At 51.7% G+C, this 17,277-nt stretch overlaps 2 protein-coding genes across 2 annotated transcripts; both read left to right on the top strand.

The window, feature by feature from the left end:
* The first annotated feature begins 5,332 nt into the window (after positions 1–5,332).
* On the top strand, positions 5,333–6,635 carry LOC127225769 (histone H1.0). Its single transcript, XM_051189351.1, has one exon. The coding sequence runs from the start codon at positions 5,455–5,457 to the stop codon at positions 6,040–6,042; it is 588 nt and encodes a 195-aa protein (XP_051045308.1). The 5' UTR covers positions 5,333–5,454; the 3' UTR covers positions 6,043–6,635.
* Positions 6,636–7,624: 989 nt separating this feature from the next.
* On the top strand, positions 7,625–14,341 carry Gcat (glycine C-acetyltransferase). Its single transcript, XM_051189352.1, has 9 exons — positions 7,625–7,826; positions 9,527–9,657; positions 11,960–12,061; positions 12,289–12,435; positions 12,840–12,994; positions 13,083–13,165; positions 13,292–13,463; positions 13,761–13,882; positions 14,133–14,341. Exons 1-9 carry the CDS (start codon positions 7,640–7,642, stop codon positions 14,282–14,284), a joined length of 1,251 nt encoding a protein of 416 aa, XP_051045309.1. The 5' UTR covers positions 7,625–7,639; the 3' UTR covers positions 14,285–14,341.
* The last annotated feature ends 2,936 nt before the right edge of the window (positions 14,342–17,277 follow it).

A 17,277-nucleotide genomic window follows, 5' to 3' on the forward strand; every position in this document is an offset into this window, starting at 1 on the left:
AACTAATCCTACATAATAATTACATTTTTTGTGTTAGAGAGATGGCTCAGAGGTTAAGAGGAGTGACTGTTCTTCCAGAGGTCCTGAGTTCAATTCCCAACACCCACACAGTGGCTCACAACCATCTGTAATGAGATCCAGCACTCTCTTCTGGTGTGAAGGCAGAACACCATATACATAGTAAATAAATAAACCTTTTAAAATTACTTTTTCTTCTTTACTTTTGGACCATCAAGAACAATCTGACTAAAGCTTTCTTTTTTCATACTGGGACTCCTTCCCCGCTCTGGAGATAGGATTTCTCTGTGTTACAGATGGTAATGAGCCACCATGTGGGTGCTGGGAATCAAATCCAGATTCTCTGGAAGAACAGCCAGTGCTCTTAACCATTGAGCCATCTCTTCAGCCCCTATGGCCATCATTTTAAAGAGACCTGACTCAGGAAGAAAAATCCAAACATTTTCTTCCTTTTGGTGATATGGATTCTGCCCACTGGAAGACACACTCAAATCCACGGGTTTATTGGAGAAAACTTGATGAGCAATCTCTTACTTCAGAACAGTGGTGATCATTCAACACATTTTTTTTTTTTTTTTTTTTTTTTTTTTTTTTGCAATGGGAGGAAGGATACCTCCAGGGCCTTCCTGAGTGCTAGGTCTTTATGGCTTTGGGCAGTTACTTCACTTCTCTGTTTTAGGCATTGCCAAACACTCCTTGGAGGTGCAAAACCAACCCCAGTGAGAACCAGTGAAGTCATGGCAAGTCAGAGGGGTAGCAGGAGTGCTGGATAGGCAGGGCTGAGAGGACAGTAAGACTTTTCCAATGAGGGGTCCATGCTAGGCAACTAGGAGCAGCTCATGCTGGCTTTCTGACCCCTACCGTGTCCTTTGAGATGGACTCCCCTGCTTTTATCTGCTCCTGAGATTGGAGGTCATGGTGACTGTTTCCCTGGCATCCTTGCTGAGCCCGCTTTCCCTGGAGAGCTCACTTTGCTGGATACTTTGCAGTTCCAGCCACTCCCTGGGGAGTCTTGCATTGGGGTCTAAGGGGACTCCTCCTTTAGGAGCTCTCCAGCAGGTCCCTTCCCCCATGGCCCACATCCTGACATGTGTAACACCTGGAAACTGCCAGGTTTCCCCTACTCACCTCACAAACTTAACACTTTGCCCTTTTGCATGATTCTTCTTCTCTGCCCTGCCCCTGCTTCCCTTGACCCCTGCTACAGCTCTGTCCCTCACAACAGCCAGAAATCCCTACAAAACACTGCCCCATGTCATTCACACTTCCCCTCTTGTTCCCTGTTTCCTTTTCTGCTGGATTTCCTCAGCTACTGCCCTTCCAGGCCCCCTATCTCTACAGCCCCCACTTTCCCACTGACAGGCTCTGCCCAAGCTGTGGAGTTGCTGTGGTGGTCCTATGTGAGCCTTACTCTGGTCCTCCAAAGTCCAGCTCCTTCCCTCAGGCCCTCCTGTCCCATCACCTCAGCACTGTCCTGCTTCTTATCTCAGAAGGACAGACATGTGAACGGTAGATGATGAACTTTGATCCCACATAAGTTCAGAGACTCTGGGGACCCTTGTTCACAACTTTCATCTCCTGGATGGTACTCACCGTACAACAGGGTGGATTATGTCCCCGCTACCCTGGTTGGTGACATCTGATATGACTGGCCTCTTTTCGTCTGTGACAGTCTCCTTTCTCATCCACCATCACCCCTCCCCATGTCCCTCCCACTCACCTTGGCCCTTCCCTGCTCTGTTTCACAGTATCTGGTGTCAGCTTCTACCTGACCCCCCCCCACACACACACACACGCGCGCGCGCACACACACACGCACACACGCGGGCACGCGCACACGCGCACCCCACTGCCTCTACTACTGCTCACTCTGCCCATCTGGATGCCTGCCACCCCTCCCTGTCCTGCCTCTGTCTCTACAGCTACACAGCTACAGTTGACTGTGAGTGAGGTCATGTCTCTCCAGCGGCCCCCACCTCATTAAAGCCAGAGTCCTAGATGCACACACAAAACCCTGGATGTTCCTCCTTCCTCAGCCACCTCCTCAGATGGTTTAACTCACCTGTTCCCACTGCCCTTGTTTCAGCAGCCACTCTGCACATTCCTGCCACATGTCCTTTGCTTTGACTGTTTCTTCTGCAGGGAAGAGTCTTTCTCTTCTAATAGGAATGGCTCCTTTCCTTGCCTCCTTCAAATATTTGCTTAGATGTTGGCTGCTTAAAAAAAAAAAAAAAAAAAAAAAAAGCACACTTTCTGGGGCACTGGTGGCGAACACCAGGTCCCTCCTAGAACCTCTACTCGTCCATAATCATCACTTCCCAATACACATAACATTGTCTTTCCTTTTTTGGAAACAGGATTTATGTAGCCCAGGTTGACCTCAGACTCTCCACTATCCTCCTGCCTCAACCTCCCCTATGCTGGGATTACAGGTGGGCGTCACTATACCCACCCAGTGAATTCAATCTTTCCTGTTTATTTTCTTCCTTGAGTTCCTATTTCCCACTACTGCATCAGCCCCACACAGGCAGGCTTGTCTTTTTTGCTCATGGCTTTGTTCTCAGTGCCTAACACACACTCAGCACAATAGGAATCTTGAGCTTGTAATGAGCCAGGGGTTTTCCCGGGAGGTGGAAGGAAAGGACAGTGACTGAGGAGTCCAGCGCCCTTGTAGAGCCACCAAGCCTTTCAGGGCTCCTGTGTGTAACCAGTAGATCTCATAGTCAAGGGCTCAGTAAGGCCCCTCCCCCACAAGACCGTCATTCCCACTCTAATTGGATTTACAGGTTTTTCCTTGTAGGGCTTCAGTTCTCTGCCACACTAACTTCAGAGGCAGCAGAGTCCTTTTTGGCCCATGAGAAGCAGCTCAGGTAGCCGGAAGACTCCACACAGAGACTACATTTCCCAGGAAGGCTGCCACAGCGCTGTAGCTCTGGGGTTTTTAAAGGGCCTTTCCCTAAATCCAGCATTGGTCCGGTAGGGGGTGGGGATGAATGGGTAGGAGTGTCTGGCTGATAGAAGACCGCCCCAAGAGCCACCTGTGAAGGCATTGTTTGGGCCGGGCGGGAGTCACCCGGCCCCCTTCCTGGTCCTTCAGTGCTAGCCTGGGGGAGCCCCTTTCATCTTGACCCTTTCCGCATCTCGAAGAAAAATCCCCCTTCTCCCCTTAACTCCCCAGAAAGGTGGGGAGGTAGAGCTGTTAAGCTCATGCCTCAGCAGGAAATACCCCCCACACCCAGCCTTTATATTCTGGGAGGTAAAGATGTTTGAACTGTAAGAGTAAATGAAAGTCTGGGGTCTGTGGGAATTGAGCCTCACACTCAATGTCTCTCACCTCTCACCTGGGAGTAGGGTGGGAAGAGCAGCACAGTGTCTCGGAGGTAAGTGCATTTGAATGCCTTCTCCAGAACGTTCTTAATTGAAATCCAGAGAACTGGTTTTCAAAATAACCCAAACAAACCTACCAGAATGTGTTTTCAAATTAGGAAACTTCAGGGTCACTGACATCATCAGAATTAAAAAAACTTGACCTTTTGAACTAAGGCAGTCTTTGACAGACAGCACTTCACCTAGATATGCCCCCCTCCCCTAATTACTTGGATTAACCCGTGGTATTGTGGTGAGGTAGGCCCACTGTCTTGCCCTAGTCTCAGGGACTCACAAACCCGGTAGCGATCTCCTTACGCCTCCCCCAAGTTCAAAATCTCCTTTCCCGCGTGACAAACAGTCCACAGCCCCATCAGTCCTCAGCAAAGGTTCGTTCATCTACATCTGCTACTCACCCACCCCCAGGTAACTATTTAATTAAACAGATATATGCCTTTTTGCTAATAAGACCACCGGGGTCCAGGCAAGAACACCAGAAGCCTGACATTTTGAGGAGTTGTAAACTGCAGACAAGAGTTTCCAGGCTTTCTTCCCTAGGATCCTGGAGCTCTCAACAGCCCCAGGTCGCACTACTTCGTGGATTCGTGCCAAGCAGGGCTGGAAAAATGGATACATTTTATAACAAAGGCATGGAATCTTCCCAGCAAAATGGCGGTGGTCCCGACCTGATCGACTGCATACCTAAGTCACGACCAGAGAAAGAAGCACTCCCTCCTTGTCCCATTTTTCCAAATCTCCAAAGCATAGAGAGCCTCTGCTCATCCGAGGGGTTCCCTGAGGACAGTCTCTGATCAGCGCCTATGAGACAGTGCCAAAGATGTGTACTGCACCCCATCAGGCACACCCTAACTTTCAAGAGGCCAGTGGGAGAGGGGAGCTTCACCCCCCTAGGGTGGGCCTTGTGGTTCTGCTTCGCACACCCCAAAAACTCCCAAGCTAGGAAGGCATGTAAATGAACTCTTAGGTTCCGATGTATGGAAGACGTGGGGGAGAGCAGGGCACCCAGGAAGCCAGTCCTATCTCCCAGGGGTCTCAGGCTCAGACAGGAATCTCCACGCAGCGATCTGGGGGCGAGTCGAGGGGGAGAGGCGACTCAAGAGGGGGAAGGGACAAAGTTTGAAAGGGCCCTTCCAACTCTTCCAGGGAAAGTTTCCTTGAGGGCTCCGGGGCTAGAAAGGGGTTAGGGATGCTGGAGGTCCTGTGGCCGAGTGACCCCCAAGTGGTGACCCGACCCCGGGGAGACGACCCCTCCCCCCTTGTCCCGACTAGGCCCAGCTGGGAGTCGCCCAGCTCGGGGCGGCGTGTGTTAGTTGGGGTCGCTTCTGCGCCGTTCCGCCAGGTTGGGGGACCCCGCAGAGGGCCGGGAATGGGAGCCCTGGTAGTCCCAGGGATGAGCTTTCCAATGGGGGGTCTCAAGCCCAGGGGCTCCCGGGCCCCGCAGAGCCAGTCCCCCGCAAAGGGGAAATGTGCCGGCGCCCCAGCGCTCCTCGGCGCAGTTTGGGGCTCGTGGCGGGCGCGGGAGACAGCGGCCGGGGCGCCTGGGTCCCCAGCGGGGAAGCCTAGGGAACCAGGCAGAGACCCCGAGAGACAGCGGGCAGCGGGAGGGCCTGGAGCGCCTGGAAAGGCCAGGTTTGCTCGGCGGAAGAAACACAGATGGCGGCGGCGCGGCGCCATTCCGGGCCGGGAGCAGGCAGCCAGCAGCCCAGTCCTCACCGCGGTCCGCCCGCCGCCGCTAAATACCCGGATGCGCCGCCCGAGCGCCAGACGCAGAGCTGGGAAAAGGGAGGCTGAGGAGGCGGAGGGCAGCGCCGGGCGCCGGACGAGCGACAGAGCGGTGGGGGCTGGGCCGCACACAGCAACCCGCGAGCCTGCCGGCGACCCGCGCCAGGGAGGACAGGAGCCACGCGTCGCCCGCGTCCCCGGCAGCCACACTTTCGTCTGGCCTGCTAGTCGAGCGGGAGAGCAGATCCCGGCTCCGGCTGTGTCCAGCCTCCCGCGAGGGCTGGCCCTTCGGAAGGCTCCTTCAACAGCAGGAGCAGGCCGGCCACCATGACCGAGAACTCCACGTCCACCCCTGCGGCGAAGCCCAAACGGGCCAAGGCCTCCAAGAAGTCCACGGACCATCCCAAGTATTCAGATATGATCGTGGCTGCCATCCAGGCAGAGAAAAACCGCGCCGGCTCCTCGCGCCAGTCCATCCAAAAGTATATCAAGAGCCACTACAAGGTGGGTGAGAACGCCGACTCCCAGATCAAGTTGTCCATCAAGCGCCTGGTGACCACCGGTGTTCTCAAGCAAACCAAAGGGGTGGGCGCCTCGGGCTCATTCAGGCTGGCCAAGGGTGATGAGCCCAAGAGGTCGGTGGCTTTCAAGAAGACCAAGAAGGAAGTCAAGAAAGTGGCCACTCCAAAGAAGGCAGCCAAACCCAAGAAGGCTGCCGCCAAAGCTCCAAGCAAGAAACCCAAAGCCGCCACCCCTATCAAGAAGGCCAAGAAGAAGCCAGCTGCCACGCCCAAGAAAGCCAAAAAACCCAAGATTGTCAAAGCCAAGCCGGTCAAGGCAACCAAACCCAAGAAGGCCAAACCTGTGAAGCCCAAAGCCAAGTCAAGTGCCAAGAGGGCCAGCAAGAAGAAGTGACAAGGAAGGCTCTGCTTGTGACACTCTTCCTCCTGTTGTCTGTAAATACATTTCTCTCTTGATCTCATCTGCAACCCTTTGCCCATTCTATTCTGACTTTACAAAAAGGCTAGAGTTTCGATTCCTCAGACAGACTTGTGGAACGATTCTCTCTTTTCCTTAATCCATCGTGCAAGGACATCCACAGACATTATCTTTGTAATGATGAAGATGTACTTTTTTTTCTTGATTTGATGTTTAACATTATGGGGTTGGGGTGGGTGTTTCGTTGGGTGGTTTGTTTACTGTTAAGGCAAATGGAACTGGTAAAGTTCTGGCTAGATGAGGGGACCTAGGAACTGAAGTTTGCCTTTTTAAGGCTTTAAGTTGCTCATGCATCCATCCATCCCTTGTGAGAGCTTCAGAATCGTTGGTGCAGAGCAGAGGGTGACACCCCACCTAGCTGCCAGGGAGGGAGGAAAATCCCTGGGCTGCCCTCAGCAGTGGTGACCAGTTGGGGGGCCTGGGGGTGCCTCCCCATTGTCTAGAAGGGGGAAGGGGTCCAAGTTACAGCTGGTTAGAGAAGCCATTGCTTCTCACAATCAGGATCTAGCCATTGGGGAAGGGGGGGGGGTCTTTTCAGCAGTCTCTTGTTAAATAGGAGTGGATTTAGTGGGAGGGTGGGGGAGTCAGCCAGTGCCTCAGTGTGCCTGTGGAAACTTGGGTTTTTCCACAGGATTGATGAGTTGTGTCCTAGGAGGTCTTGTTCTTTCCTTTTTCCTTTCTGTATAAGATGTGGCTTTGCTTGATGCAGCTTCATTTCTACCAGCTGCCACGTAAAACCCCTCCAACCGCTTTTTACCTTTTGAACCTTTTCTGAGTAGCTGAGGGAGGGGGAGAGGCAGGGAGTGGACTGTAAGACAATACAGTTGATTTGAATTTGCTAGGTAGCTTTAGAGAGCCAGGATTGTGTGCACGTGTGTATATGTATATATCCAAATCTAAGACTAGTACTTAGTCTAACTTCGGGAGCTGGGAGAAAAAAAACCTGTACAGTTGTCTATTATTTTAATAAAATAATAGGAAATTCGCGCCCCTTCCCCCTTTTTAAACAAGTGTTATAATTGCTGGAAAAAAGTTGCTGTGGTTGTAATTTTAAACTTTAAAATAATAAAACTGGGGGAAAAAATCTGAGTGGTGCGTTTTCCTCAACTGGAGGAGAGTGAGTAGCAATAGGATGGGTAAAGTGAAGGAGAGCTGGCGCCACGTTAGCGCCTGGAAAAAGCGAAGCTTTGGGGACAGACCAGAACCCTCAGGCTGGAAGGACAGGAGGAGGCACAGCTAGCCACGTTACCCGGGAGAGCTAGGTGTGTGGGCAGGGTCTGGGGAGCCCTGAAGCCGCTCCCCCAGCGCGGACCTCCTGGATTTTGCCTTACAAATCAACTTTCGTCGCCTATAGGCGGCATCAGGCTCCGCCTGCCGGCGGGACCTCTTCACCCCAGCCTCTTAAAGAAAGCTCTCTTTGCTCTGATTGGCTGTCGGGGCCCTGCCCACCCCACATGACGGGGAGAGCTAGGCGGTTGGCTGGCCCACGCATTCATTCCATCTCGTGGACGCGATGTGGGTCAGCAGCGTGTGGCGCGCGACCCTGTCATCCGGCCGCCGCGCGCACTCAGCGTTGGCGCAGCTGCACCGCATCGTGGAGGGCGAGCTGGAAGGAATCCGCGGGGCTGGCACCTGGAGGAGTGAGAGAGTGATCACGTCCCGCCAGGGACCGTGCGTCCGCGTGGATGATATCCCCGGAGGTAACTTCTCCTCCTGGGAGTCATCGTGTCAGGCCAGGTGGCCAAGCCCTTCCAGGCCTTGCATGTGAATGGAGGTCCTAGGGTGGGTGTAGGGGGGAAGGCTCATGCATGCATAGCTGCTCTTTCCAGTCTATCTCGGGCACACTATGGCGTCCTAGAGTTAACTCCACCTGTTTAAACCTGTTTAAACCCTGTGAGAAAAAGAGAGCGCTATCCAGCTGCATTGGCCTCCTACGCCCTGCTTCCAGAAAGAATGATTGGACAAAAATCCTCATTCGTTCACTGAGCCCAGTGTGTAAAAGCTACCAGTTGCTACACCTTTATTCCTGATGAAATCTGCTTAAGAGACAGACCAGTTCTTCTTCTTTTTTTTTTCTTTAGTTTTTCGAGACAGGATTTCTCTGTGGAGTCCTGGTTGTCCTGGGATCTGCTCTATAGATCGCCTGCCTCTGCCTCCCCAATGCTGGGATTAAAGGGGTGTGCCACAAAGTTTTTTGTTTGTTTGTTTCCAGAACGGGTTTCATTGTGTAACCCTGACTGTCCTGGAACTCATTCTGTAGATCAGGCTGCTCTCGAACTCAGAGATCGGCCTGCCTCTGCCCTCCAGAGTGCTGGGATTAAAGGTTTTTGCCACCACCTTGGGGCTAGAGAGACCAATTCTCATTGAAAGGAAGCATGCCTTTAATCCTAGCACTCAGGAGGGCAGATCAGGCAGATCTCTGTGAGTTGGAAGATAGCCTGGACATAGCTATAGGGCTCCAGGGCATTCAGGGCTAAACAGAGAAATTCTGTCTCAAAAAACAAACAAATAAATAAAAATAAAAGAGAAAGGAAGAAGATGAAATGCAACTAGATTTCCCCAGAAATCTGGAGAAACACTGGCTAGCTTCAATGTCACAGGATATTGGGGTGGAAGGCCAGCTTCCACCAGAGAGGTTAAAGTTTAAGCAAGTAAGAGGACCAGGTCTGCAGAAGTACCTGTGTCCTGCCTGTCTTCTCCTAAAGAGGACTAGAGAGTGAAACAAAGCCTTAGGCTAGACCAAACTGCTTTCCCTGTGTGATTTCAGAGAGATAGTCAGCAGGCTAGGGTGTGATTCAGTGGTACAGTGCTTGCCCGGCACACCCAAGGCTGTGGGTTCAGGTCCCAGCACTCACACGTCAAGAAAAAAGTGGGACATTTAGAGAACCAAGTTCTTAGACTCTGTGCCGGTCCCAGGTCATGAGCTGCCCTTCCTCAGGCCTCAATTTCCTTGGGCCAACTATATTAACTTTTTAAGATTGATAACAGATCTCTGAGACACCCCTCTGGAGATGCAACACCTGGGCAGCAGATGAGAGAGCATCAGAGCGGGAGGACCTAGGCCTCTTTCAAAATCAAGAAAAGCAAAACCAAGATGATGATGGTTTTGGAACCTGTGAGGAAGGTCTGGATCTTCTCATATGGGATCTTACTTATAGCCAGGTTTTAAACATCTCATCCTTCAAGGCAGAGAGGGACAAACTTCTCACCCTCTGCACTGTGGCAGTGGTTTCAACGTCTCTGGCCTCTCCCCAGAATGGGTCATGTGTGTAGCTGTCTGCCTCTCAAGGTCAAATCCAAGTTTGACTTCCCTCTGGCCCCTGTCCCAGGGCCTGACACTGTGGTCCTTGCAGGCCTTCCTTTCTTTTCTGAGCCATATTGTTGGTCTTTTCCACCCTAGGAATCCTCAACTTCTGTGCCAATAACTACTTGGGCCTGAGTAGCCACCCTGAGGTGATCCAAGCAGGTGTGCAGGCTCTGGAAGAGTTTGGAGCTGGCCTCAGTTCTACTCGCTTCATCTGTGGCACCCAGGTACACAGCAGATGTTGGGTGGCACTGGCCCCAGATGTCTGCTTCCAGTCAACAGGGCTGGTTCAGCCAGCTCAGCTAATCCCAGGGTGTACAGGGCCCACTGCAAGGCTGGGGCAGGTCTCTTCTGAGAAGCCTGGGACAAGGAACTTGACCTCTGAGCTCCCATTTCTCACCTGTAGGACAGAACAGCAGCCATTCTGCAGGAAAGGGACAGAGGCAATGCTGGAGATATGGAGGCTCTAGCTGGACATGTGGAGGGTTTAGAGGTGTTTGATCTTGGCACAGTTTCCAGCATGCCATGCACATGCTGTGCCATTAAAGTGGTATCTTAAAACAGTCAGTCTCCCGGTCCACATATAAATGGTAACTGATTTGTAAACGTTATAAAATCTGTTAACATAAACATGAATCTCGTGACCATCTCAAGAAGCCTTCAGCCATCACTGGGTGTGTCCTGCAGGTCTCCAGAGAGCCTTCCCTCCCTAATTCCCGCTCCTACACCCACATTAAACCCATTCTTGTGACAGCAAGATGGCTTTGCAGGTGAAAGCACCAGCTGTGTCAGCCTGCCAACCTGAGTTCCATTCCCAGAAGCCATGGTCAAAGAGAGAACTGATGTCCAAAAGCTGCCCTCTGATCTGATCTCCACACATGTCCACACAGAGACACACTTTTTTTTTTCTTTTTTAAGAGCAAAAAGCTAGCTGAGCAGAGATATCTTTAATTCCAGTCCTTAGAACACAGAGACAGGTGAATTTCTGAGTTGGAGGCTTGCTAGGACTATAGAATGAATTCCAGGATAGCCAGGGCTATGAGAAACACAGTCTCAAAAAGCAAAAACAAACAAATAAACAAAGTAAAGAGTTAATTTTAAAAATAGTAACTTTTAAAAATAAACTCCCTCTTCACTTCAAAAACAAAACTTATATAGTACCTGCTGTGTTCCAGGTACTCCTAAGAACACCCAGCTGCCAGGCAGTGGTGGCACATACCTTTGATCCCAGCACTCGGGAGGCAGAAGCAGGTGGATCTCTGTGAGTTCGAGGCCAGCCTGGTCTACAGAGCGAGTTCCAGGATGGGATCCAAAGCCACACAGAAACCCTACCTTGAAAAACCAAAAAGAAAAGAACACCACAGCTATTGATCCATTAATTCCCTTAAAGTCCCAAGCAATCAGTGCTGTTCTTATTCATTTATCCATGTTGTGGACATGAGGTCACCAAAGGCAAAAGAGACTGATTATCCAAAAGCACAAACTTCATATGGGACTGGGACCCAAGAACTTGATGTAAGAGTCCCCACTCCTGCCCAAGCATGGTGGCATATGCTGAAGGCAGAGGCTGGCAGATCTTTCTGACTTAGAGTTCCAGACTAGCCAGGGCTACGAGGTATGGCCTCAGTCAACACTTCAGATCCACGTTTCTAACTGTCCTCATTGAAAATGAGGGTGAAATAAACACAGGAAAGCAACTCCCATCTCCATCTCTCTCTGGTTTTTATTTTCATTTGTTTTTGGTTTGTTTTGAGACAGGTTTCCCTGTGTAGCCCTGGCTGTCCTGAAACTCAGTCTGTAGACCCAGCTGGCCTCAAACTCAGAGATCCACCTCCTCCTGCCTCCTGAGTGCTGGGATCAAAGCATATTTGGTTTTTTTTTTTTTTTTTTTTTTTTGTTTGTTTTTTTTTTCCTTTCATTATTCCTTTCCCTTCCTTCCTACCTTCCTCTCTCCCTTCCTCTCTGCCTCCTTCCCTCCCTCCCTCCTCTCTTTCTTTCTTTTTTGACATAGGTTTTCTCAGCTAGCCTGGCTCTGTAGACCAGGCTGGCCTCAAACTCATAGCCTCTGCCTCCTGAGTGCTGGGATCAAAGGCTTGCACTACTCAAAGGCTTGGCTCACACTCAGTTTTCATGTATTTATTTTCTAATAAAATTCTTGAGTCAGACTAAACAGTTTCCAAATCTAAGATGTAGAACCCCAAATAAACATAGGCTTACTTAATGTGATCCTCTTTGCTGTGGAGAAAAAGACAGTCTGATGTAAAGACATATCTTTTGACTCCAGCATCACTCAGAATACAAACACTAGATTGCAAACAAAGGTCCACCAAGGAATTGAGACCTACAGGCCTCATCCTCCACAGTGGGAGCAGCTGCTACAATCCGAGGCTCCAGGAGTCACTTGTGTGAGGCTAAATGAAGGATGTGGCTGAGGCTCCAGGCCTCCTGCATTGGGTCTGTTGGTGGTCCTCTAGGACTTGTCTAGCAAAGCCCACAGGTACTTACCAGCAACCTGCCTGTATCCTTTAGAGCATCCACAAGAATCTAGAAGCCAAGATAGCCCATTTCCACCAGCGTGAGGATGCCATCCTCTATCCCAGCTGTTTCGATGCCAATACCGGCCTATTTGAGGTATGTAGAGGCTGGAAATGACTTGGAGGTGGGCAGCCGGGAGAGTGTGGCAGAGTGTCAAATGCCCCAGAGCAACCTATGTAAACTGGAGGGCAGGGGTGAGGGGGCCTGGTACCAACCTCAAGTTTTCACCTGGCCCTAGGCATCCAGATAGAGTTTTTGCCTTGGGGGAGATTAACAGGGAAGGGGGAACTCTTGGGTGGCTATATAGGAATTCCTCCCCATAGGCCCTGCTGACGCCTGAGGACGCAGTCCTGTCAGATGAGCTGAACCATGCCTCCATCATTGACGGCATCCGGCTGTGCAAGGCCCATAAGTACCGTTACTGCCACCTGGACATGGCTGACCTAGAAGCTAAGCTGAAGGAGGCTCAGGTGGGTCAAGGCCCTGGGGCTCCTGAGAAAGGCCTGTTTTCCCCTGCTCAGGGAAATTAGGCTTGGAGGGGCTCCCTTTTCACAAGTAGCATAAAGGACTGAAGACGTTATTTGGACTTCCTTATCCCTTGTGCCTAAGACTATTCTATAGCTCCACATGGCCTGAAATCAGCAAGTACCTTTTGAGCAGCAGGTGTGTGGATATGTGACTAGGACCTGTCCCCACTCCAGCTTGCCCTCTTCAGGTCTGGGTCAGAATGGGGAGGTCTGAACCCGTTATCAGGGCCAGGCCTCAGGTGGTTGAGCTTGGAGGAGATGGACAAGGCTCAGAATACAGTCTCAAGATGGTAGAAGAGCAGGTGGTTTGGCCCTGCTACCTATCACCTGCTCTCTCTGCCCCACAGAAACACCGACTGCGACTGGTGGCCACAGATGGAGCCTTCTCCATGGATGGTGACATTGCTCCTCTGCAAGAGATCTGCAGCCTTGCTGCCCGATATGGTGCCCTGGTCTTTGTGGATGAATGCCATGCCACCGGCTTTCTTGGGTCCACTGGACGGTGGGAACGTTGGAGGCCTGGGTGGGGGCTTCTGAAGGTGGATGGGAAGTCAGGAGGCCAGTGGCAATAGTGGTGGCTTCCTTTGCAGGGGCACAGATGAGCTGCTAGGTGTGATGGACCAGGTCACCATCATCAACTCCACTCTGGGGAAGGCGCTAGGTGGAGCATCAGGTGCCTACAGAATCCTATCTCTGGGGTAGAGAAGGTGGGGAGGGGAGGGCAGTATGGACTATAGGAGGGGTTGGGGCAGTTACTGGCCTCTGACTGGCTCCTCTTCACATTATTCTCTGTCTTCAGGGGGCTATACTACAGGGCCTGAGCCTCTGATATCCCTGCTACGGCAGCGTTCTCGGCCCTACCTCTTCTCCAACAGTCTGCCCCCCGCTGTTGTTGGCTGTGCCTCTAAGGCTCTGGACCTGCTCATGGAGAATAACGCCATCATCCAGTCTATAGCTGCCAAGACCAGGCGGTATGGTGCCCACAGGGTTGGAGCAGAATGGGGGAAGAAATGATAGCTGCACACTTTCTACCTCCTCTTGCCCACATTCCTTTTCCTCCCCGCCCGTCTCCATTACAGCTTCCCCCTTCCATCTCCTGTGCTCTTGTCATTCCTACTTTCCCATCTGCCCCTGCCTGTGCCTCACCTGCTCTTTGGTCTGCACTTCTCTGTCATTATCCCTTCCTCTCACAGGTGAACGTAGATCCTGGGCCTCCTCTTCTAGCTCTACGGCCTTCAGCTCCCTGTGATACTCAACTGTGTCCCCAGGTTCCGCAGTAAGATGGAAGCTGCTGGCTTCACTATCTCAGGAGCTGATCACCCCATCTGCCCTGTTATGTTGGGTGATGCCCGGTTGTCTTCTCAAATGGCAGATGACATGTTAAAGAAAGGTAAGAGGACTTGGGGCAGTGTCCTCAGAGAAAAGACTACTGAGCCTTCCTAGACCTGTGTCCCATTCCCTGCTGTCCACACCCTCTTAGGTCAGCCATCTGTCCAAACTTAACCAACACCAGACTACGAGGTAGCCCCATGTCTGTGAGCTCAGCATTCTCTGTGTAAGAAGGACCTGGGAACAGAAGGTCCTTATATCTCATGGCAACAAAGCCTGTCTACCTCTGAGTGCCTTTGCTATCTTTTCAGGAATCTTTGTCATCGGATTCAGCTACCCGGTGGTCCCTAAGGGCAAAGCTCGGATCCGGGTCCAGATCTCAGCAGTACACAGTGAGGAGGACATTGATCGCTGTGTGGAAGCCTTCGTGGAGGTGGGGCGGCTGCATGGAGCTCTGCCCTAAGCTCTGGGTAGGGACCAGCAGTGACAAAGGGGTCCCAGAGGCTCTGACCCAACCCAGACTTCTAGAGTGTGGTTGAAAATGGAGATACAACAATGTGAAAATTGGTTCCGCACTTTGGTCTGCTTTGTTCTTTCTGAGTAGGCCCAGTCCTGTGGCTAACCGATGAATCAGGCAGGAACTGGGTCTCTGAGGGCAGTCCCCCACATGAGGTGACTTCTTTTCCCAAACTCAGTTGGAATCCTTCGTTTGGGAGTTATCATTTGATTTGATACAGGCAGGTTCTATACTGCTGTGGAGGGCAGCTGAGAACATTCCTGTGGACCCCTATCTCAGTCTAACCTTTGTGACTTGTCTCCTGTGCCCATCCTAAGGACAAAACACAACTGCCAGATAGAAAGGGCTCCTGGACCTGTGTTTGGGAGAGGGCAAAGGATTCAGGCCCCAAAGAGAAGAAAGCAGATCGCCACTGAAGAACATCTAACTTTGTCCCTAATTCCATGGCCTTCAGCCCCGTGCAAGTCCCAGTTTCCCCCATTTTAGAGAGCTGCTGTTCCAAAGCCTACAATCTGATGGTCAGCCGCCAGAGGGCACAGCAAACTCAGACTTCATTCCTTGCCTGCCCCGCCTTCTAGAGCTGGGGGCCTTCAACCTGGCTGGTAGACAGCCTTCAGGCAAGGCCAGAAGGGCCGGTTTGCTGCTGTCAAGGCCCTGTCCTTTGTCTTCCCACAAGCTGACCTGTCTTTGCTGCAGGCACTGTGGGAGGAGGTGGGAGGTATCTGCTCTCCAGTTTTGAGTGTAGCTGCAGGCTCAGTGTGGTGGTGTGGCCTCTGGAAACTCCTTAATTTTCTGAAGAACTGAGGACAAAAGACCCTGCTTCACTAAAAACAGGAAACAAGGCCTCATACCTCCAGCTCACCTGTCTGGGTACCAGGGCATCTTGGGAGCGACAGTCAATCAGCTCCAACCTAACCCTGAAGATTCTTAAAAATGGGGAATCCTTGTTTGCAACCCAGTAGTGCTGTAAGGGTTGCAGACTGGCAGGAGGCAGTTGTGGCACATTAAGGGTAGGAATACCTGTAGACTGCCACCGGCAGGTAGAGTACCTGATGCCAGGTAAACCGCTGGACAGACTGTTGATGACCCAGCACCAGCTGGGGAGTCAGCTAATAGTGCTAGGCCAGCAGCTTGATGTGTGTGTTCTGTGCAGAATGACAGGCCATGCCTTGGAGCCAAGAGCAGCCACTAGGTAATGTGTGTGCCACACCCCGGCAGGGACAGAACACCAGACCCAGGTCCACCCATACCCAAGTGAAGCTGCAAGAAGTGTGATCCACCAGCCAGCAGCATAGCAAAAGAGATAGCTCCTGCAGTGCCCAGGTACTGCTTCTGGTATCATTCCCAAGAGGCCATTCCTGTAGCATCTGCACTGACCTCCTGGGCCTGCTGGCCATGGTGTCACTCCATGCTGTCAAGCAGCATGGGGCTCAGAGAGCCTGCTGCCCTGATCCAGGTTTGGATCATTCACCTTGCAACTACTCTGCCATCTAGAAGGGGTCGTAGGCAGTACCAGTACACAGAGCAGCCTCTTAGGGTGCCCATGTTCCAGAGTAGGCACATACGGATAGTCTTTGGGCCTCTGTGACAAGCTGTAAGTAAGGCATTGGAAAACTGGAGAACCAGTCCTCAACTTGCTGAGTCCAGGACTCAGGGTTCATTTCCAGGCCACACTGTCCTTGTCTTCTGCATCTGGCATGGGGCTGGCAGGAGTAAAGGGAGGAGGTGGGTGGTAAGGAAACCCTGGGGCTCCAGCCATGATGGTCTGTCCTCCGTGCCCCACAGCCAGGCTCTCAGTCACCTCTCCCCTCCACTGTATCAGCTCAGCCCTGTTGTTTCTCAGAGGCCTTTGTCCAACCCCTGCAGGGAAGGAGGGGGTCTGGAGGCCAGGCCAGTGGGGAGCTTCCAGGTCAAGGAATTCATCTGGGTCTGGGACTCAGGTATGGGTATGTGGGTCCACACTTGTAGAAGTCTTGCTGCATTGTTACCCACATCATTGTCCTCACACCATGTCTAGAGTCCTACAAGTGCCCTGTCCAGGGATCCCAACCAAGATGATGCCTTTTGGATCCTCAGCTTCAACAGTTCCACAATTGAGCTTTGCAGCTTCTACATCTGGTTCCTAATAGCTTCAGTTCAGTGAAGTCTCTGCATATGCAGCTGGTGACAGTCGAGAGGCCCCCAAGCCCTGGTAACTGCCTAGGCACTTCCCACTGGAACTGGTCTCCAAGAGTGTTCCGCAGTTCTTGTAGTCTGGCTTCATGGAATACTCATGTCCCCTCCATGTTCAGGTTCTAGGACTCTTTCCTTTCTGACTCATAGTAGACTGTCTTTAGCCCTTAATACACTTGTCCAAGATCCCCAGTGGCATCTGCTTTACTCCTGGAAGCACTTGGCCAAAGAGCACTCCTCCAAGGGCTCAAGGCAGCCATTCACCATCTCCTAACCTCTGGTTCCTGCCAAGGCAAGGCACTCTCAAAAGACCAAGAGTAGACATGTCTGCTCTTTTAACCTCAGCCATATCAAAGTCCTTACAAAATAAAGGCACAAGTCCTGTTCTACCTTTAGAACCCTCTCTAGCTTCCTTATGGCTTTCAGGCTCAATCAAGACTTGGTTTACAGTGGATGAAGCCCCTGAAACCAGCTAAGGAAAGGAAATGGGTCTCTGGGGTTCGTACCTGAAATCCACAGCAAAGACACTTTGGTTCTGGTTTCCCAGACTTGGAAAGCCCATTTAAACTAGAAATCCATTCTAAGCTTCGATCAGATTTCTACCGGGAGCCCGGGAAGCTAGGCAATAGGGGGAGGAGTCACAGGCAGGGCCCCAGGAGGTGGGAGGGGCCAGGAACAGGCTGAGCCCTGGGCATGGAGGGGTTAAACACAAAGCGGATCTCACCGAGCGAAATCAATGGGTTACTGCCTTGAAAGAGTGAGGTAGC

This window comes from Phodopus roborovskii, unplaced genomic scaffold (assembly GCF_943737965.1).
Source record: "Phodopus roborovskii unplaced genomic scaffold, PHOROB, whole genome shotgun sequence".
NCBI classification, from domain to species: domain Eukaryota; kingdom Metazoa; phylum Chordata; class Mammalia; order Rodentia; family Cricetidae; genus Phodopus; species Phodopus roborovskii.